This window comes from Chrysochloris asiatica, unplaced genomic scaffold, assembly GCF_000296735.1.
Source record: "Chrysochloris asiatica unplaced genomic scaffold, ChrAsi1.0 scaffold00042, whole genome shotgun sequence".
NCBI lineage: Eukaryota > Metazoa > Chordata > Mammalia > Afrosoricida > Chrysochloridae > Chrysochloris > Chrysochloris asiatica.
The window spans coordinates 12090233-12112024 of NW_006408560.1; the positions used below are offsets into that span (position 1 = coordinate 12090233).

Below are 21792 nucleotides of genomic sequence, written 5' to 3' on the forward strand. Positions count from 1 at the left end.
GCCATATTGCTTTCCAGAGAGGTTGGACCATTTTGCAGTCCCACCAGCAATGCAGGAGTGTCCCAGTTTCTCCACATCCCTGCCAGCATTTATTGCCCTCTACATTTTCATCTTTGCTGTTATTGTTGGTGTGAGATATCTCATTGTTGGTTTGATTTGCATCTCTCTAATAGCTAGTGATCGTGAACCAGAGCTCTTTTTTAAGTGGGTAAAAACCTATTTCTATTCATGTATGGTGTTGAGGTAAAGAATATGGTCTCTGGAGTAAGACTGCCTGGATTTGAATATTGGTTCCACCTTTCACCAGTTATATGGTTTGGAGGCAAATTACTTAATACTTAAACTCTATTCTCTGTGCCCTACTGTAAAATGGGAATAGTGAAGACCTGATGCATTTGAATTTCAATGTTGGCAAAGAATATTGAATATACTTTCTCTGACTTCAGTCATGAGATGAATCTGTTCTGAAAGAAATACAGCCGGATTGCTCCTTGGAAGTGACAATGGTGAGACTTCATCTCTCATATTTTAGACTTGTTGTCTGGATGGACCAGTACCTCGAGAATGACATCATGCTTGCTAAAGTGGAGAATCAGTGAAAAAGAGACCCTCAACGAGATGAATTGACACAGTGACCATAACAATAGGCTCAAACAACAGTAAATGTGAGATGGTCCCGGGATTGAACAATGTTTCAATCTCTTGTGCATAGGGGTCCCTATGAGTCTAAACTAAATGCAGAGTATCTAACAACAGTTTGTTAAGGATAATAAAACAGTATATTTTTAAACACCCAAGGCAGTGCCCATGACATAGTAAGTACTTGGTAACATAAGAAATAATAACTACTAGTAGAATTTTCTTCACTTTTTGAACAATTTAATTATTTTAGCTCCAAACCTAGCTTCTGTTGGTACGTGTTGTACCTGTCTTGTTCTGCACTGAAAAATGTTTCTCTACTAGCCCCATCCTTTTAATACTTTCACTGATGCAATCATGGAACATACATTATAGAGCACTTAGAATTCTATTATGGTGCTGTAGGATAAGCACTAGACTGCTAACTACAAGGTCAGCAGTTCAAACCCACTAGCCACTCCTCAGAAACCCATACAGGGTTGCTATAAGTTGGAACCAATTCAATGGCACTTAACAACAACAACAACATGATGTTATCAGTGTCCAGGTGTGGCACTATAGGATAAGCACTAGTCTGCTAACTGACAGATCAGTGGTTCAAACCCACCAGCTACTCCTCAGAAACTCTATACAGGGTCACTGTGAGTTAGAACCAATATCACAGCACTTAACAGCAATGGTGCTAATAGGCACTCTTCCAGATGCTGTGGATACGATAGTAAATGAGAAGAAATGGTTGCCTTCATGGTAGATCCATTCCTGTTTCCCAATCCTACAACTTTGTTCAATGAGTTCTCTGTGGTCTGAAGGACTATCCTTCTAGGGCTGCTAGGAGACAAGGGAAACATGGTGAAAGATACCAGTGAGGCCTGAGCAATGCATCTTTCAACAAAATTAAAATTAGGCCATGGGTATAAGAAGTGGTTAAGTTCTAAGAATACAAAGTAACTGAGGCCAATATTGTGGATGTGACTTTTGCCTTATGCAGACTGTTTTCCTTTGGAAGTTATCAGTTAGAATGTGCTTCTTGTTGTTGTGAAGTGCCATCGAGTCGATTCCGACCCATAGCGACCCTGTATAGGATTTCCAAGGAACACTTGGTAAGCTTGAACCACCAATATTTCACTTCAAATGACTTTGCAGTCTGACGCATTAGCCAACAGCGCCACACCAGAACTCCTAGAATGTGCTTAGCACTTCACAAACCCACTGCCACTGAAGCGATTCCAACTCATAGTGATCCTGTATAGGGCTTCCAAGACCATAAATCTTCACAGAAGCAGACTTTCTCATCTTTCTCCTACCAAGCAGAGTGGGTTAGCAACCCAACGCCTAACCTACAGTGCCATCCGGGCATCATAGCACTTCACATGAAATATATAATTTAGCTTTTAAATGACCCTCAGTTTATAGACAAGGAAAAACAGAGGCACATCAGTTAAATTATTTGTCTGACACCATAAAACTAGTGACAAAGACTGTATTCAAATTTGTCAGACTCAAGCCTACGTACTCTCAAATCTGGAAAGAAAAAATGGGCCAAATATTAGGGTATGCCTTTCCCTAGGTCAGAGGAAGATGTCTGTACTTAATTCTTGAAATTTCCAAATACTAGCTGGTGTGGTGCTATAAGATAAGCACTGAACTGCTGACCACAGCTTGGTAGTTCAAACCCACCAGCCACTCCTCAGAAACCCTATACAGGGGAGCTATGACTGATTCAACTAGCTTAACAAAAACAATATCATGGTTGAAAAGGAGCCCTGGTGGGTTAGATGTTGGGCTGCTAACCACAAAGTCTATGGTTCAAACCCATCAGTGACTCTATGGGAGAAAGATGGAGCTGTCTATTCCCATAAGGATTTAGTCTTGGATAAATTTGAATCAACTCAATAGCTGTGGATTTGATTTTGTTGGCTTTATCATGGTGCATGGAGCCTGGTGGCATAGTGGGTTAAAATATGGGCTAAAAGTTTAGTGGTTAGATCCCACCAGCTGCTCTGTAGTGGTGGTGGTGGTGGTTATGTGCTGTGGAATCAGTCCCAACTCATAGTGACCCTGTATAGGGTTTCTGAGGGAGCTCTGGTAGCGTAATGGTTACGAATCGGGCTGCGAACCTTAAGGTCAGCGGTTCGAAACTACCAGTTGCTCCGCGGGAGAAAGATCAGGCTTTCTACTCCCATAAAGATTTACACCCTCGGAAACCCTGTACAGGGTCGCTATGGGTCGGAATCGACTCCACGCACTTAACAACAACAACTATAGGGTTTCTGAGCTATCTTCCGCAGACTGGCTGGTAGTTTTGAGCTGCTGACCTTCAGGTTAGCAGCTCAAATCGTAACCATAGGCTACCAGAGCTCCTTAGCTGCTCCATAGTATAATATGGCAATCTGCTTCCATAAAGGTCTATAACCTTGGAAACCCAAAGAGGCAGTTCTATTCTTATCCTCTAGGGTCACTGAGTCTGAATCAACTCAAGTGGCAATGGGTTTGTTTGTTTGTTTGTTTGTTTTTTAATCGCAACAGTTTCTTTTTTATTTTAACTTCTTTGGGTATATATACATGTTGAGTGAAGGTTTAGAGAGCAGATCATCAGTTTTACATTCAACAAATCATATACTTTGTTTCATTTCAATGATTACAATTCATTCTACCATGAATTAACAGTATTTACCTCTATTCCTTTTAACCTTTACACTCCTCCCTGTATCCTTCCCTATCTTCATCTTTCTTCTGCCAATCTCCCACATGTATATTGCCTTCCCCATCATCCAAGTTACCACATGCCTACCCCCTACTGTTGCTGTTGCCTGCAGTCAATTCTGACTCATAGCAACCCTGTATAATAGGGTTTCCAAGGCTGTACATCTTTATGGGAACAGAAAGCATCATCCTTCTCCAGTGGAGTGGCTGGTGAATTTGAACTGCTGACCTTTTGGTTAGCACCCCAACCAGTTAATAATTTCCCTTCCCTCCCACACATTATAATCATCATAGAATGTTTCTTTAGCATGAAAACCTTTTCTTGACTTTTTACAATAGTGGTCTCATGCAGTATTTGTCCTTTTGTGATTGACTAATTTTACTCAGGAATCCTGGTGTGGCTCTGTAGAGTAAGAACTGCATGGCAAGTTTGATTTGAACCACAAGATCAGTAGTTCAAACTCACCAACTGCTCCTGAGAAACCCTATACAGGGTTGCTATGAATGAGAACCAACTCAACCAATGGCACTTAACAATATCACTCAGTATAATGTCCTCCAGGTTTATCCATGTTATGAGGTGTTTAACAGATGCATCATTATTCTTCAACATTACGTAGTATTCCATTGTTTATATTACCAAAGTTTGTTTAATCATCCTTCTGCTGATAGGCATTTAGGTTGTTTCCATCTTTTTGCTACTGTGAATAGTGCTACAGTGAATATGGGTGTGCATAATGTTTGTGTCATGGATCTTATTTACTGAAGACATATATACCAAGTACAGGACTGCTGAGTCACATGGTATTTCTATTTCCAACTTTTTGAGAATGCACCATACTATTTTCCTTAGTGGTTACACCATTTTACAGTCTCACCAGCAGTATAGGAGGGTCCCAGTCTCTCCACACCCTCACCTGCATTTGTTGTTTTCTCTTTTGTTGAACTTTGCTATTAATGCTGGGGTAAAATGATATCTCGTTGTTTTGATTTGCATCTCTCAACTAGCTAATGATTGTAAACTTTTCCTTATATGTTTGTTGACCACCCTTGGTTTGGGTTTTGCTTTGGGTCATGTCTAAAGGAGCCGTGGTAGTGCAATGGGTAAAGTACTCAGCTGCCAACCAAAAGGTCAGTAGTTTGAACCCACCAACTAGTCCATAGGACAAAGATGTATAGTCTGCTTCTGTGAAGATGACAGCTTTGGAAACAATATGGGGCAGTTCTACTCACTGTGTCATATAGGGTCTCTATGAGTCAGAATCAACTCCAGTGGCAACAGGTTTTTTTCAGGTTTTATTAAAAAATTCCTTAGCTCGACCCACCTAATTTAGGAACCTCTGGTGGCATAGTGGGTTACAAGTTGGACTGCTAACTGCAATGACAGCAGTTTGAATCCACCAGCCTCTGTTGGAGAAAGAGGAAACTTTCTGCTCCCGTCACCATTTACAATTTCAGACACCCTACATTTGGTCACTATGAGTCAGAAATGACTCAGTGGCAATGGTTTTGGGTTTATTTTTTTGTACCCACCTGACTGCAGAGCTCCAGGAGGAAAGCCAAACATGAGAAGCATAAGCTGTGAGGCAGGGTGATTATCATTATCCTGAACATTCTAGACAATTAGACCAATAAGGTTGGATAAGATTGCATCTTCTATTCAGGTAGGAATTGAACCCCAAAATTCTCTGTTGTTCCAAATGGTTCAGCATAGTATTGAGCACAGTGATCTCAACAGAAACTTATAATTTTAGAAGGGTAGATGCTCCCTTTCAAAAGGTCCTTGGAGATGATACAGGGAGAAGTTGATTCTGGGAAGCAGGTTGTGATTAAAAGCTGGGTGACAAGAGGGTTTCCTTCTGAGGAGGGCATCTCCTAGCCCCTGGCAAGGCAGTATTTCCTAAGTCCCTGCTTCCTAATCCCGCAGCTCCTTTAGAACATTGGACAAGCATTCTGTCATGCTCAAGATTGGATGGGAAAAGGTCCTTTGGATTGAAGGTCCTGGTGTTCAGAAGTGGTATCACTCTCTTCTTCCACTGACCGCTATCCCCAGAATTTTGTACTCAAGCTCATGTAAGTTATTTCCTCTACTGACTCGACTACCCTCCTTCCCCAAGGCACTTCTGTTTTGTTGGCTAATTCCCACTGGTAATTGGTTTTGCAGCTCTGTTAGGAGTTGTTTCCTGTGTTTATTTCATTATACAGGAAAGAGGAAGGAGAAATTCGAGTGGGCCAAACGGATTAAGAAAATGATGCCTGTCTCCCTGATGTCCAGATGCAACAAACTCTTAGTCTTCGCCCCTATTTCCCTGGTGCTGCCCCCAGGATGAGAACTTGGTGGAGAAGCACTGCCTGCAGCTAAAATAACTAAGGAGGTTGAGGATGACTGCCAGGGCCCAGGGATGCTTGAGGTATGCCAACACCAACTGTGGTGGAGAGGTTTGTCATCCTGTGGAAGTACTGGAGAAGTTGGGGGTATGCTGGGGGAAAGAAGTCAGAGATGAGCTCAAGGCCCCCAGAGAATGAAGCCTTTGTGTGGGTAGAGATGAGGGAGACAAGTGGGTAATTGTATGGGAGGGCCGGAAGTGCCAAACAGACTTGTACCACCATAGCCAGCACCAGATTCACCCCTCTCCTACTCTGAAAACCTCCTGTGCCCCAAGGGGCCAGTTCCAGACCTGGCCAGGGAAAGAAAAATATGCCTGAAGACTGTAAGGGATGAAGGATGGAAAGGAGGATATGCAGCCAGGGAAAAAAGAGAACCGTCCCTACCATTGTCCCTGACCCACAGAACAGGAGGCAGCAGGAAAAAGACAGAAGCAGCTTTTACTATATTTATATCCAACAAAACTTCACTGGGAACAATCCTTATTGCACAGGTCACAGTCCCAGGTGGGTGAGGCATCCCCCAAGGAGGAGTGGCCAAGGATTATGAGTGGAGGGGCACCAATTCTTCCCACAGAGAGGTTGGGGCTCCTCTAGTCCAACCACCTGACTTTCAAGGAGCTCCAAACCACCAGACCATGATACACTATTTCCCTTCTTTCTTACCCTCCAAAAGAACTTCATAAGCGTGGAGGCTGTGGCTCCAAAATAAATAACTTAAAATAAAATACAAACACTAAGGTAGGAAGGCATGGGGAGCCTTGGGCTCCTTCAGCAATGCCAGAGGAGCTATTATTGGTGGGGAGTTCCTCCCTCCCATTCAGGGCAAAGGCTCAGTAGCTCTGTATCTTTCCAGTTGTTTTTTAAAACAAAAACTTCTAAAATGACCAGGGCAATGCAGATCTGTGGGTACCCTGGGAGGGGGGAAGGTTCCTGATATAGGACAGGGGAGGAGCAGAGCTGTGCCAACTCACTCCCAACATCAGCACAAGCAAATTGGGCAGGTTGGAGATAATGAAACTGTAACTTGTGGTAACAGTGGGTCCTTCTTCCTGCTAACCCCTTCCCCTTGGAGCCTATGGCTGGGCATGCTTGCCAGTCTATTCCCAACTCCTCTATGAGGGGAACAGGGAAGCAGATTATTGCTAGAATCCTTTCTTCCCCATCCTACCCCAAAGCTAGGGTGGGGAGTTCTGGGTTCCTAGCATTCCAGAGGTGCTCCAAAACATTTGCGGCAGTCAATGGCCTTGGGGGTGGGCATCTGTGCTCGTCGCTGCCTCAGCTCTTCCTTGCCCATGCTGCTGGCCAGCTTGTTAAAGGCAGACTTGTACTTCTTGTCGAAAGCCACTAAGGAAGAGAGTAGAGGCCAATGCATTAGGTCCCGTCTCCCATTCAGGCCCCTGGTCCCTGAACTCCTCAGCTCCTGCCTGCTTCTTCACCTATGTCCACGTGGTCCTTGCCCAGAGCAGCCATTGTCAGGAACAAGATTTCGCGGTAGATGCCCCTGGAGTGGAGACAGCATGGTGAGAATGAGAAGCAGAGAGTGTGAAGTCTAGGATAGGCCTGGGACTTCCCAGATGAGAGCCGCATACCTCTGTAGATGCAGGCCAGTAGGCTGAGTGTCCAACAGGAGCCCCACAGCCTTGTGCACCTCATTGAGTCCGACATGGCGTAGCACTGACTCCAGCAATGCCAGGCTAAGGGATGCAGGTGCTGGGCCTGGCCACACAACCCGTTGGGGAATCTGGCCTGAGTGAAAGGAAGGAAGGTTGCCAGGATCACTGAGCCCTCTGGCTGGGGGACTGACCTCTCTCCTACCCTAGGCCAAATCCCAGACTCACTGTGTACCCTCCAGAGCACATAGAGAGGTGGGCAGCTGCTAGGGTCAGGGGTCAGGACATCCCACAGCAGCCGCACCTGCACAGAGGCTGGATCAGGGGGTAGCCAAGGAGATGAGGCCTGGAGGGAGCCAAGAAAAAGGAAACAATTAGGCTCATGGAATGGGAGACAGAGGACAGGAAATGTTCAAAGAGACACAAGAATATTACAGGACACAGACAAAGAGAAGAAGGAAAGCAACTAACACACACACACACCTGCCCCTATTAGAACGTAAGCCCTTTGAGAGCAAGGGCTTTATTTTATAATCTGTTACATCTCTAGTGTCTAAAAACTTTACCTGGAACCTGAAAGATACTCAACAACTATTGATGAAGTGAATGAATAAGCAAATATTAACGAATGAATTTCTACATAACAGCCACTACACAATGTGTGTCTAGCCAACAGCCCTGTGAGGAGGATGCTTATGCTCCATTTTACAGATAAGGAAACTCAGGCTCAGAGTGAAACAGGTGAAGTGAAAGGACCAGGATTCAGACTAAGTGCCTGGTGAAAGGACCAGGATTCAGACTAAGTGCCTGTGCTCCTGTGCTCTGTGACAAGGACACAGAGCACTAAGAGGACCAAACGCTGGAAGATGAGGAGGGAAGCAGGGATCTATGAGGGCACAGACCTGGGGGTGTGGCGGCACATCACAGGAAGCTAACACCAGGTCTGTCAGAATACTGGGCAGGCGCAGCCGCTGGAAATACCACAGAAGGTTCCAGAAGATGATGGGATGGGCAGCAGGCAGCTCAGGTAATGCCAGCACCTCACTGCCCTCATTCTCCACCAATGACTCCAGCTCCTTACGCAGCACCAGGGGGCTCAGGTATGCCCATGACCCACCCTCGACCCGCCGGGAGGCACTCTGTCAGAGACAAGAGGGAGAGGACAGTGAAGGCCATGTACCAGGACCCTATCCCCAGAGCCTTATTTCCCACTGAGCCATCATGTCTGGCAGCTTCTGGGGTACCCCTTGCCCTTAACGCCCATCTCTCCTGAGTAGCCCTGGGTATCCCCAACAGGCCATCACACCCCCATTTCTCATGTCCCTTGGGCCCAGCCCTTACCGCCATGTGCCCATTGCAGAGCTGGGGCTCATCCAGAGCCAGGCAGAGCCTGCGGTCACTGAGCACAGGGCCAGGGCCCCCAGGAACAGGAGCATCTTTGCTGTCAGTGGCACCAGCAGGGGCAGGCTGGGGGCTGGAAGCACTGCAGGTGTGGAATAGGAGAAGGGGTCAGTTTGGGGATCTTCAGATTCCTGCCCCACCCACAGCACTTGTCCTGCCTTGGGCACCTGGGTCGGGAATCAAGGGTCTGGACACTGAGTAGGGGCACAAAGGGACAGGCACAGAAGGGGCAGGTTGTATTGAGATTGGAGTCATCAGGTGCCCAGCCAGCCATGATCTCCTCATCGTACACCAGCGAATCACAGGCACGGCACAGGGAGCAGCTAGACAGAAGAATCTGCAGGCAAAACGACACTTAGCAATAGGTAGGCCCTGCTTGACCCCCAGCACCCTGGTCCCTCCCACGTCCTCCCCACCCTGTCCCTCTGACAGGGTGAGTGTGTTGTCTGTGTGTCTGTGTATTGTGTGTGTGTTCATATACATCTGTGTATGTGTGCAGGGGGTTATCCTCACTTCCAGGGAAGGTGGCTGGATGGATCCAGGGGCATCACTGAGGCGCTCTGAGGAACGGCGAAGGCTCTGGCTGCTGAGAGAAGATTCTGAGATGTCCCACTCACTGCCCAGAGAGGCTGAGCTCTGCCATTATATGAGAAAGCATGGTCAGCCAACTATACAGGATACTTGTTTTACCTCCCCACATGGCCCCTTACTGTGGGCATTCTCCCTCCCCATTAGCAGTCCCTCCCCGGGCCTCCAGGTGCTAAAGTGTCTAGACCCTCTTCTTGGATGGCTACCTCTGAGGCAGTAGATCCAGGACGCTCCCGGGGGTGGAGAAGGCTCTCCATAGGGCTGCGCCAGACTTGGGGAGGCATGTCAGGGGGCAGCTCAGGTAGGGGAGCACGGGAGGCTGAGGAGCGGCGGGAAGGAGTGAGCAACTGTTGGAGGCGAGCCCCCAGCCCTCGTCGGGGGGTGCCAGCTTCATCCTGACGTCCAGCAGCCTTGGACATCTGCCCACTAAGCCCTTCCAGAGCCTCAGCAGCCTGGGCATTCAGGACTGAGCCCAAGGCCCCTGGACTGCCTCCAGGCAATGGGTCCTCCCCTGTCAGACTCAGATCTGAGAGGCTTCCATCATGCCAGGGCACAGGTGATCCCCGGGGCTCCAGGACCCCCAAGGCCTCCATCACTGCAGGGCAGAAAAGAATCGGAAGAGAGAGCTGGGCCCCTCCCTGCTCTAGCTTCCCGTCTCCTGAGTAAACCCAATTCCTGACTACAAAAACTCTAGCATTACAACCACCACCTCCATGACAACTTTCTGGGCAAGATTCCCAGAGTCTACAGTGCCCACCACAGAGAGTCACCCCTACACCCCAGCTCTGGTCTTCCTCTCACAGGCAAGTGCTTAGGAAAGCTGAGTGAAGGGAGTATCAGACAAGAGCACTCACTGTGGGCCACGCCGGCCTCCACAGTGGGCTGTGCCCTATGGGCACTGCCCAGACTGCTGCTCTTCACCAGGCGCCCCATTGGGGAGGCTGGGTCCCGCAGGCTGCGCCCAGCCCAGGTAGTCTGCCGCTGAAGGGGGCGGGTGGGGGAGGGGCGCTCCAGATGGGGATCTGTGAAAGCCAGGGAGGGGGTTTAGAGACAGTCAGCTAGAGACCTAGTTCCCTGTTCTAAAGCAGAGCTCCTTGGATGGATCTGGGTTTGTAGGGGTCCTCCCAGGCAGAACTCCATCCCTTTTGTTACTAGCCAAGTGTAGCTCATCCATGCCAAGAACACCCAATGCCAAATCCTAGGCTTGCCCCAGTTCCGCTCCCTGCCTGAGCCTAGCTACTGGATCTTCAAGCCTGCTCACCAGTACCTACCCACCTGTCTGGGAGCTGCCTGTCTCTTGATGTGCTGCTGTTTCTTCCTGCTGCTGCTGCTGCTGCTGCTGCTGCCTCCGTTCTCTCAAGGGCTGGCGGAACTGAGCAGCCCCCAGGATGACATTCCGGAGCTTGGTCCAACGCAGGCGCCCACCCGGTGTGCCAGATGGCCACTTGCTTTCCAGAACTGCCTGCCAAGCATAGTACCCATCAAGATGGCCTGTTTCCACACTTTGACCCCAGCATGATGTCCACAGTCTGCCCAGGACTCTAGGGACCACCTTCCCCTCCAGACAGCCTGTCCACAACTCAGGCTGTCCTGCCCGGGGCTCAGCTCCGAACAAGGGAGGGTGGCAGCAGATGCTTCTGGAGGGGCCCAAAGGAAGCTAGAAGCAGTGAAGAACGTTTGTATCCAGATTCTGCTACTTATTAAGTTATATGGCTTAAATAAATCATTTCACTGTTTACTCAGTAGTTTCCTCATCTAAAAAAATGGGAGCCAATTTAGTATCCCAGTTAAGAGCCTGAATTCAGGAGATAGGACACTTGTACTTACGCCATCATTAAGTGCCATTGAATCAGTTCTGACTCAGAGCAACCCTTTATAGGGTTTCCAAGGAGCAGTTGGTGGGTTTGAACCACTGATCTTGCAGTTAGCAGTCCACTGCTTATCCTACAGCACTACACCATGACTCCTGTGCCATAGGAGTTTCAAAAAGTTCATGGAAAAATTCCGTTTGTCTTTTTATTCAACTTTACCATGAACTTTTTTGAAGCCCCCCTAACTTAATCACTATGGGACCCTGGACAAGTCATTAACCTTTCTGCAACTTCATCTCTCTAAGACAAGCTAATAGTCACTCCCTGTCTGCCCCTGTGCTAAAACACACTGATTTAAAAAGTAAGATGTATTTAGAACCGAGCCTGAGCACAATGCCGACAGTGGTCACAGCACCTATATGAGATGCACAGGCTCAGCCTCTACGGAGCCAAGCAAGCACATACACATATGACAGTCTGCCTTCCCAACCCCAGCCCCAAATTCAGTACCTTGTTGTAGTAGCCATAGGTGATGGTGTTGGGCACGATGCCTGCCCGCCGCATCTCCAGCATGACCCGCACAGATAGCACGGGCTGCCCGTAGTGGGAGCAGAGTTGCATCAGCACCCGGTAACACACCTAGACCCAGAGAGATGCAAGATGAGAGAGGACTCACCCCCAACTAAAGCCTCAAGCTCAGCCAATACTCTGGCAACTTCCCCAATTCTCAAACTTGACAGGCTCTTGGCAGCTCTTCCTGCTGACCCTGCCACCCTGCAGGCTCAATTGGTAGACCTAATCATGTGAATTCTTTGAGTGAATATTCGTGGAGCATCCACCCAACACTGTTCCCACTCAATCTCAACCCCACAACTTTCCCTGATCCCCACCAAGCTTCCCTATCATGTTCCCCATGATAGCACATGCCTCAGACGGGTAGGGAGTGGCTGCCTACCTCATCAGGAAGCACCACCTTACGACTCTCCATCTGGCGTAGGACGTGGTAAGCTGTGTGCAGTGCCCGTACCCTCGAGGGCGCCGCCCGCACATAGGCAGGCAGACACAGGAACCATAGCCCATAACAATGTCCCAGCAGGCACCGGGCCCACAGCTCCGGCATACCTGCTGACTTCTGTGCCATCCGCTGTGCCACCTTCATCTCCTGGGTGGGGTAGTGGGCACACCAGGGTAAGTACAATGCCAAAACTCAGGTCTTAAAATGATATGGGGAGAAGTCCACACCCAGCTAAGGCCCCTGAGAAGGGCAGGAGGAATGCCACATCACACAGATGTCAGCCCTGGAGTCCCAGGTGGAGATGCCTAGCCCCTGAACACATACAGGTGCCCTGAAAGAGGCAGCCAGCCCTGAGTTCCCAGAGAGCTTGAAGGAGGAGGAGGATGACAACAGCAGTATGTTTACAACACATTTAACAACATTATGGACTCTCTGGGTGATACAAATAGTTAACATTAACTGAAAGATTGGTGCTTCAAGTCTTCCCAGAGGCCTGGTATTCTACTTCTGAGAAATCAACCATCACAAACCCTATGGTACACAGCTCCACTTTGACATAGGGTTGCCATGCGTCAGAATCAACCTGATAATAACTGGTGGTTTAAAAACCTTTTAGGGTAGTCACTATTATGTGTACTGTCCCCATTTTAAAGACAAGAAAACTGAAGTAGCAGCCCTGAACCTGAACCAAGTCCCTCTGTGGTGCCTGCTGGTTACCTGTTTGGTACGGCGAGGAGCAGGACTGCTGGGAGCACTACGGGATGGGCCTGGCACAGGCAGAGCCCCAGGATGCTCTTGAAGAGACTCGAACAGTTCAGGCCGTAGTTCTGGGAACCCATCGTAGCTGGAGGGTTTACAGTGGAGCAACATCAAGGGCAGTCAGCACGGTGCCAAACTGCCTCTAGGCCTTGGAAAAGGGAGGGGACAAATAAGAGGCTCTCACCAATATAGGGGAGTGGGTTCACTGCCCTCTGTCACAGGAGGCTCCTCAGGAGGGGTGATAAAGACAGTGAGCTCACTTCCGGACAGCTCCTCCAGCTCTATCAAGGGTGTAGGCTCAGGCTTCTCCTGCTCAGGGTGGACCTAGAATACCATGGTACGTGAGCATCAAAAGAGTAGGCACTGAGCCAGGACCTAGGTGTCTAGATGACATCTCCTAGGGAAAGCACATCTACAGGGAAGCAGCTAGTGGGTCCTGACTCTGCCGGGGGCCTGTAGACAGAGCTAAGAGGACAGAGTCAGGAATGTGAAGACGGTACACAGCAATATGTAGCCCATAGGTAATAAACCTCGCGCAGCTACCCAAGCTGTGGACTGGATAACTCCAGGGCGCCATTCCAGCATCACCAAGCTTTACATTGGTGCTGCAGTGGTCCCAGACCAACAAAGACAGCCAGGAAGGAATAATGCTCAAGACCTTGTCAACACAGGAGTCAAAGAATTCCAGGGCAGCGTGCCGAGCAGAGCCAAAAGAACATTCTTCAATGAACTGCGAGAACATCTGTGTGTGCAGCAGCTGGGAGTATAGCTTGTGGCTGGAGCGTTCCCGGGACTTCAGGAAGCCTGAGGCAGGGAATGAAAATGGGGCAGAAGAAGGTGGTTTCCAGGGTTTCCACCACAGGCCCACCCTTCCCGAACTCCTTTCTTAGCTCTCTGCTCACTCAGGATCCTCATGGGGGCAAAGTTATCACTGACTCCTTTAGCACATCCACCCATATACCAAGTTGACCAACTCAGCTTCCCCAACACTATGGTCTCATGGAATCCCTCTCTTTTATCTGTCTGCACCGACTGCCTCAGACTGGAGGTTCTCCCAGAGGGTCTCCCTGAGAAGAACTTTTGCTCATGGGGGTTGCTTGCCACAGGTGTCACTATCTGTTTCCACCTCAAGCCCAGGTTGTTAGAGGCAGGGCACAGTGGGTTCATCTTGGTACCCTTACTCCCTCCAAGCCTAGTAGAATCTGGCTCAAAGCTAGTGCCCATAGAAATGCCTGTTGAGTGAACAAACAAGCAGCTGCATGGCTCCCAGTATTCCAGCTTCCCCATGGGGTCCAGGACTGGCTGTCCCTTCCCACCGAAATGCTCCCAAAGCAGAGCTGGGTCCTCTTTACCCTGCAGGAAGAAAAGGTTGTCCACATCTCGAGACCCCTCAGAGGGGGCCTGGGTGAGTGGGCGCAGGAAGTCCCGGTAGCCCTTGAGCAGACAGGCCATGAAGCGGAGGAAGGCGCCCTGGACTTCGCGCTCCAGCCGGACCCGGCGGCCACACACAGCCTCGTAGTCTGTCAGTAGGAATTCCAGGGATGCCTCCTCCTCAGGTCCAGTATACGCTGGGGACCAGGGTGACCAGAGAAGAGTAAGGGCTAGCACCAGAGTTCTTACCTCAACCCTGCTCTTCACACAGACGTACTCAGTGCTGACCCACCATCTCTAGCCTTTAAAAGATTTTGCACCAATGGTGGTATGGTTATGTGCCGTGGAGTCAGTTCTGACCCATAGCGACCCTGTATATGGTTTCCGAGGCTGTAAATCTTTATGGGAGCAGAAAGCCTCATCTTTCTCCCACAGAACAGCTGGTCATTTCAAACTGCTGACCTTAAGGTTTGCAGCCCGATTCATAACCACTACCAATAGCAATAGCAGCTCAAAAGTCACATCCAGGAGACAGTTTCAAGCCTCCCCAGTGGCAAGCTCGACCATCCCAACATGCTCCAGGAATACTGCATGCTCCTCCCTCTGGCTTAAGTTGGAATTTGAATCCTAATTTTTCTCACCTTCCCAAGTCATATCTAGCTCCCCTCAGGCCTCCCCAAACAGGAGCTTTATGGTCCAAGACAGTTTCCAGCCTCCCAACCCCCTCCTGATTTAGGCTTCTTACTCTGGTCCAGTTGCTGGTATAGGTTTGTCAGTGTGGCCAGCAGGACCTTGTAGGGCCTGCGGGGCAGGGTCCGAGGGGAGAGGGGTTTCTTTTCCTCAGTCCTGTGATTGGAACATAAGGAAGGGTGATGAGGCTGGAAGTCTGCTCACCTCCTCACCATCTGGCCCCTGCTTTTTTGCCTGGAGTTCTACACCCAGCCCTCTCATCTCCCTCCCGGATATTCCCTGCATGAGAGACAGCTCTCTTACTGGAAAAGTGTGTTGGTGTCAAGATCAACACAGATGACATCCGCAGGTGGGTCATGGAGATCGAAGTAACTGGAGTGGATACCCACAATGAAAGGCACCGGGGCGCTTAGCACGTCTGCCAACACCAGCGGGCACAGTGGGATGTAGGGGCACTGCCAGTGCAGCGGGAAGATCATCTGGAGCACCGAGGAGTAACAAGCAGTAAGCAGGACTTAGAGCAGCAGTGGCAGGAGAATGACAGAGTAGGCATTGGTTGTTGGGGAGGGGAGGGAGACAGTGCCTGCTTAGTAGAAACGGCAAGGATCAGGTGTCAAAGAAGAGCCCTTGATGGAAGCTGTAAGTCCCTGGAGGCTGAGGACCCTCCCCAAAGAAGGAAAAGGGGGACGGTCCAAGAAAGGATAAGAGTGGCACTAGAAAGAACAATGTTCTAGGGAAGGGGGGCTGGGTAGGGTGGCACTCACAGAGACGAGAGCCTCGCAAACACTGGTGAGCAGATCTGGCCGCAGCGAATGAACCAGTAGTTTGTGCTCCGTAAGCACAGCCAGCAGGAGTGTGATTGCCAGCTCAGGGCCTAGGCTCTGCAGCAGCTGCAAGAAGCTGGCACCACTGTGGGCAATGCCAAAGTGGGGTAGGGTCACCAGGAGACCATAGAGAGACTCCTTCCTCAGCCAGGAAGCACAGAGACTTGGGTCCACCCTGTGCTGACCAGCTGCACCAACCAGCCTGACATCTCCCTCCCTGCTCCTCCAACCTGTACACATACCTGAGGGGCAGGGGTGAGGATACAGGTTGACAGAGGAGCAGGTTGTCATAAGGAGACATCTAGAAGGCAGAATAGCCATCAGTCAGAATGATAATGGCCAACTCCCTTCCATCCATCCATACCCAACCTCAACCTCAGCTCTCACCTGCACTAAGATTCGGGGTCTCTGTGGGGAAGGGAAAGGGACGTTGTGAATGAAGTGGGAGATGTGCCTGGGGAGGGAAGGCAACAAGTCAGAGGCAGATACTCTCATATATCCCTGTCAGTGCCCCCTTCATTTTCCTCAAGAACCTTTTTTCTCTCTGAAACCTACCTCAACAGTTTCCATTGTAAACAGAACTTATGCATATCAGAAGGGCTCCCCTCTGGGCAGACACAGTCCCTTGCCAGGACTGAGCTAGGAAGTGTGTCCCACTGACCCCCTCCACAGTGAGTAAACTGTACAACCACACACAGTCAGAGCAGTTGTCTTTTACCCCTCTGTCCACAACCACCCCTCCAGTTCTACCCTAGTCTCTGCCATCTCTCCTGGCCTCCCAGTCCCCTCACAACCCTTTCCCAGTGTCCCAGAGGAGCCCTGCTCACGATTCCAAGGGCAGGCGGTGGGGGCCTGAGACGGAGTATCGGTAAAGGAAGGTGAGGAAGGCTCGGAAGGCAGGAAAGGCAGGCCAGCGGGACAGCACGGCAATGGCACGACGACTACGTACTGCCCGGCCCCCCAGCGCCCGGCCCCTTTCCACAGCACTCAGCAGGCCTAGGGCCCGAGCCTGCCGCTCTGACAGCCGGGCCCTGGAGAAAGCCTCGTAGAACTGCAGAGCAGCACCGTATACCTGGCAGGAGGCAGAGGAGCAAGTCAGGCAGGCCCTACAACGCCTGAGCCCCTAGCCACACTCAAAACACCCACCTTATCACCAGCTGCCCCTGTGAGCACAAAGGTGGAGAAGACAGGCACGGGGTACTTGGTCTGGGCAGGCCAGCACTCAATAGTGGTCCCCATGGGCAGGCAGAAGACGGGTACTGACTCGGGCAGCGGAAATGCTTCATTGTCTTCCTCTGGGTAGCGGCCCAGCAACTCTGCACCCCCGGCACATTGGAGTACCCAAAAGGAGGAGGGTTTGTCAGACTCCAGGGGAAGAAACCAGGGGATACCAGAAAAAGGCCAAGTGGCAAAGGCAAAGTGGGTACTGGGGCTTCTGGAGGTGACAGTCACAAGGTCCAGAGGGAGAGGAACATAGAGGGCCAAGGGGTTGAAGGAACAAAGGAACTACTCACCTGCCTCATACACCAGTGTATTGGCCTTAGCCAGGCCCACCTTGTAGCACAGGTACACTGCTGGGCCCCACTGCCCAAGAAATGGCAAGAGACAAGCAGATACATAGCTAATACAGATTTCTGGGGTCTATTTTCTCTCTACCACCGTACCAAGCCTTTGTCTTCAAAGTACCCATTAATCTCCGTTTCCCAAGATCAGACTCACCCCTCTGGGTCTGCCCCTGTTGTTTGAGGCCTTGGTCCCAGGATGTCTTCTATGCCCAGTGTTCCTACCCTTACACCAAGGTGGTCCCAAGGCCCCACTCACCATGCCAGGGTTGAGGTTGCGGGGCAGTCGGCAGTAGGTGTGAGGAGTGCCCTCCCCCTTGCTGGGCAGGACCAAGCAGAGGTCAGTGATGCCCAGGGCATGCAGCCCTGCCCCCTCTGCTGCCCGCCGGTAAATGAGGTAGGTGCGGGGGTGTCCAGGGCCTGGAGGGGCCAGGTTAGCTGAGTGGCTGTAGGGTGTCGTATCTAGTACTTGGAAGCCAGGCTTGGGACGTTCCTTCCCCTCATACAACACCCTTAGCACAGAGAGCAGAGAGATGTCAACAGTTTAAGACTGAAGAAAAAGACTCAATCCTGGCAGATCTGCCTATCTATTCCCCCAAAATTGCCTTATTCCCTCAGCTTCATCAAATCCCAACACCAGATCTCACCTCTTCTTTGCTGAACTCTGCCCTCCAGAATCCAGTGCCCCCTCTTCTGCCTTTGGCTCTCCTTCTTGGTCAGTAACAACCCCTCACGCCTTCCATGGCTCTCAAACTCATTTAAAAAATGCTAAGAATAATAAAAGCTACCACTTACTGAAGAGCTTTTTACATGGATTATCTCATTTAATCTCAGCCACTCTATAAAGAGACATTATTATCCCATCCCCATTTTACAGATGAGGAAACATAACCCAGAGAGGCTCTATAATCTGCCTAAGATCACACAGCAAATAGCCCTGCTAGTACACAAATTCATACAACTTTAGTCCCTGTGCCCTGACCTCTAGGCTATTCTGTTCCCTTTGCCACTGCTTCTCCCTCATGTCATATCCCTACCTCACCCTGGCCGCCACCTCCCACCAGCCTCTTCTGATGCTAGCATGGGTAAGAACACACACCCCAGTTCCACAAGGGGAGGCTTGTCACGACCCCTGCGGTAGCAGATGACGGGCTGAGTTCCACCCAGGAGCCCAGCACTGAATTCCAAGGGGTGGCCCCCAGTGGAAGCCTGGATGCACGTGTAGCCCTGGGGCACTTCCTCGCCCAGTGCCCTAGCGATGACCGCCACATCTGTGATGGGTTCAGCTGGCCGGTGAGAGCGCAGGGGCCCACTGGGTTCAGGAACCCACGTTTCCTCAGGGATAGGTGCTCCATTCCCTCCAAGCCCAGCTACCACGAAGTAATCCACCAGTCGGGGGGGGCGCTCCTCTGCCATGGCCCCCCCCTCACTCACTGCATCTAGAATGATCAAGGGGGAGAGAGATGAAGCAAGGAAGGCAGGTGCTGCCATGGCAACCAAGGTAGCTTCTCACTCGCTCCCTTCTTCCTAGACCATCCAAGGTAAGGTAGGATAAGTGGTCAGCCAATCCTGAACTCTCCCGCCTGTGACATCACCAGACATTCACAGTCCACCACAACTCCTTAAAGAGACCAGGTCCTTCATGCTTGCTGGTACCTGTTCTCTCCCAAAAGAACCCAAACTCCACTCTACTGTACACAGCTAACCTGGGACTGAAATCATATTATTCTTTATCCCTTCTAGAGGTCCCACTCCTCACTCTCTCCTCATACATGCAACAGAGATGGGTTTTTCTGTAATGGCCTACAATGACATCATTCATTCTGGCCATGACATCATTAAGTCTTGTTAAGGGTTTCTGACCTTCCTATTCTAGTTGCGACACTGTAAGAACTTCATGATCTAGCTACTATTCTTAAAGAGCCCATCTCATGAAAATCCCACAGGTTTCTGGCAAAGCCCACAAAATCCAAGCTTTAGTGTCTTCACCAGACTCAAATGTCCTTTTTCCTAACCTAACTACATCAACCTGGCCAAACAGCCAGTGCCCTCTCACCTCCAGGACCATAGCTAAGTCCAAAGTAACCATGCGAGAGAGTCCCAGCAATCACCACACCCTACTCCACCAACCCAGAGACTTCCCGAAACAGGCCCACAAAGGGGTCCTCAGCTCCGGGGTTCTCACCTGCCTCCATAGCCCAGCCCCTAGGGTCCTGGGGAGTCCCAGGATGCAGAAACTGGGAAAGCGCTTGGTGGGTGGCTTGTAACAGGGACTGGAGGCATGGGGGGGGGGGCTGCTTCAGAGGGGAAGGGAGGTGACTTCCTGTAACAGTGGAGGGGAAGCTGCAGCTCAGCGGAAGTCAGCATATGGGTATGGGTGTGTGGTGGTGGTGATGGTAGTGTAATGTTTGACTGGGTGCTAGCACAGTATCCTGCCTAGCAGGAATCTAATAGAGCATCGCAAAGGAAGCTCAGAACTCCAGGATTTGAAGTATTCCTAAACTCCAGACCCTCCCCCAGAGAGCAGGGAGCAAAGGGATCTCAAGAAGCCAGGCTGACTCTCTCCTTAACCTGGCCTCTGCTACCCTCAACAAACACCCCAACCCCTGCTAAATTTAGTCTCCATGTCTGGGAGGTGAAGCCAGGAGTCAGCGTCAGTGTCCTGATTTAGCTCTGGGGCACAGCCCTAGTCCCATATCCACCGAAGGCGAATGGGAGCCCTACACCCAAGGCAGTAGGCAAGGGCCATTAGGTGGGACAAGATGAGGGATGGATGGCCCTCATCCTGCGTAGGACCTGGGCATTCAGGCCTCTCCTCACCGAGCCAAGGAAGAGCCCTACAATGAAGGCTACCCTCTCCAGGGGACAGCAGCCCGGTACAGGCACCACTCAGGGTCCAAACGACCACAAGCCAAGAGTCAGGAAGTTCGGGTTAGGGCAAAGGGCGCGCCGAAGGGGAGGAGGCTGAAAAAGCAGGAGGGCAAAGAGGAGAGGGAGCTCTGTGGCGGCAGCACTGCCGGCCACCGCGTGACACAAGCGGGAGGGAGGAGAGCTCCAATGCCGACAACCTCAGGAGCAAGAGGGGTGGGTGCGGGATGCTGGGGCGCAGCTAACTCCAGGCAGTGCCGTGCCCTCCCCTCCACTTTCACTTCCCCAAGAGAGAGGAACTGGAACCAGATGTGCAAAGCAGGGGAACAGCTGGGGAATATTCCCCGCCTGGCTGGCGCTCCCTCCCTTCCTTCCCCGCCTGCCGCAGCCCCTACCTGCCTGCCCCGCGACTTCCCTGCCGGCCAGCCCGCTGGCGGGTGGCGCGGAGGGCGGGCTGGCAGGCCGGCTGGCGGCGGGGCTACCCGGCCCCGGACATGGCGCACCCGACTAGGGCGCCGCTCGCGCCCGGGCGGCGAGTGAAGGAAGAAGAGGCGACCGAGGACGCCCAGGCGTGGGGCGTCTTGGAGGGAGATCCGGGCGGTCCCAGGGTCCCCGTCGCGCTGCGCCACGCAGGAAGTATGCTGCCGCGCCGTTCGCTCCGGCCGCACGGTCCTCCCAGTTCCCACGGCGCTGGGGGCCCGGCGTTCCTCCGTGCGCCCCGGTTTCTCCGCTCCCCCCACCCCCCTTCTGGAGCTGAGGGCGCCGCTGCTCCCCCAACCCCCTCTTGGGCTAGCGGCCGTGACCCTGGCAGCGCCTACCTAGCGCCCAGCCGCCTACAGCGCGACCCCTGGCGGCTGGGAGGGCCCCCTGCACCCAGGCAGCTTCCTACCACCCAGTAGAAGCTGCAGGACAAACCCCAGAGTGCCCCTGAAGTTCAAGGCGAGTTCCAGTCTAGCCCTGGGTCCTGCAGTTAAAAGATGTCTTGTGCTTGAGAAAGGACGAAGGGGACCCAGGTGGCTCCTCCCCCACTTCGAGGTTTAGAGGCAAATTGAATTCCCTTGGAGCCAGAAGCTCTCGGTTCTCTTTTCTGAATATACAAAGAGCTTTGGAAAGAGGAAGAGCAGAGGCCTGCACTTTATGGTGTGGGGTATAGTACTGAAGGTGAGGTTAATTGGATAGGTGTGCTACTTCTTACTGTGTTGGGTGGGAAGAAATGAGGGTAGACGCCCAGATGGTCAGAGGGCTAGCAACTTAACCCAGAAAGAGGAAAACTTGAGTTGGCACTCAAGCATCTGGTGAATTAAAAATACAAATGAATGAGTGGAGAAGTCAGGAGGGTTATGTGAATCATACATGGTGAAGAGACAGGAATGAGAGCTTCCCTAACACCTAGGTCATAGGGCCAGAGACTAGTCAGGCACCACTTTTCTCATTCCTGTCTTCTAGGCTTAAAGGGCCATAAAAAAGAGGGAACCAGCCCAAGACTTAACAAGGAATCTATAGTTGTTAAATCCCTTCTTTTTTGGCCATTACCCCCCAGGAGAACTGAGGTCATTTTACCAG

General features: G+C 51.1%; 1 protein-coding gene across 2 annotated transcripts; it reads right to left on the reverse strand.

The window, feature by feature from the left end:
• Positions 1–6148: 6148 nt before the first annotated feature.
• DENND4B (DENN/MADD domain containing 4B) lies at positions 6149–21008 on the reverse strand. Of its 2 annotated transcripts, XM_006861477.1 has the most exons (29): positions 20641–20966; positions 19960–19970; positions 18461–18800; positions 17621–17873; positions 17314–17383; positions 16946–17115; positions 16627–16871; positions 16187–16253; positions 16042–16100; positions 15740–15884; positions 15279–15454; positions 15031–15131; positions 14267–14482; positions 13573–13718; positions 13099–13238; positions 12873–12999; positions 12096–12302; positions 11651–11779; positions 10605–10791; positions 10184–10351; positions 9536–9924; positions 9255–9377; positions 8909–9078; positions 8682–8814; positions 8243–8479; positions 7569–7686; positions 7320–7476; positions 7167–7231; positions 6929–7074 (listed from the first exon to the last, which is right to left on the reverse strand). In XM_006861477.1, exons 3-29 carry the CDS (start codon positions 18775–18777, stop codon positions 6929–6931), a joined length of 4461 nt encoding a protein of 1486 aa, XP_006861539.1. In that variant the 5' UTR covers positions 18778–18800; positions 19960–19970; positions 20641–20966. The 2 variants fall into 2 exon arrangements, with proteins under 2 accessions (XP_006861538.1, XP_006861539.1); XM_006861476.1 differs by lacking the exon at positions 19960–19970 and having other exon boundaries at positions 6149–7074; positions 8682–8823; positions 20629–21008.
• Between the last annotated feature and the right edge of the window lie 784 nt (positions 21009–21792).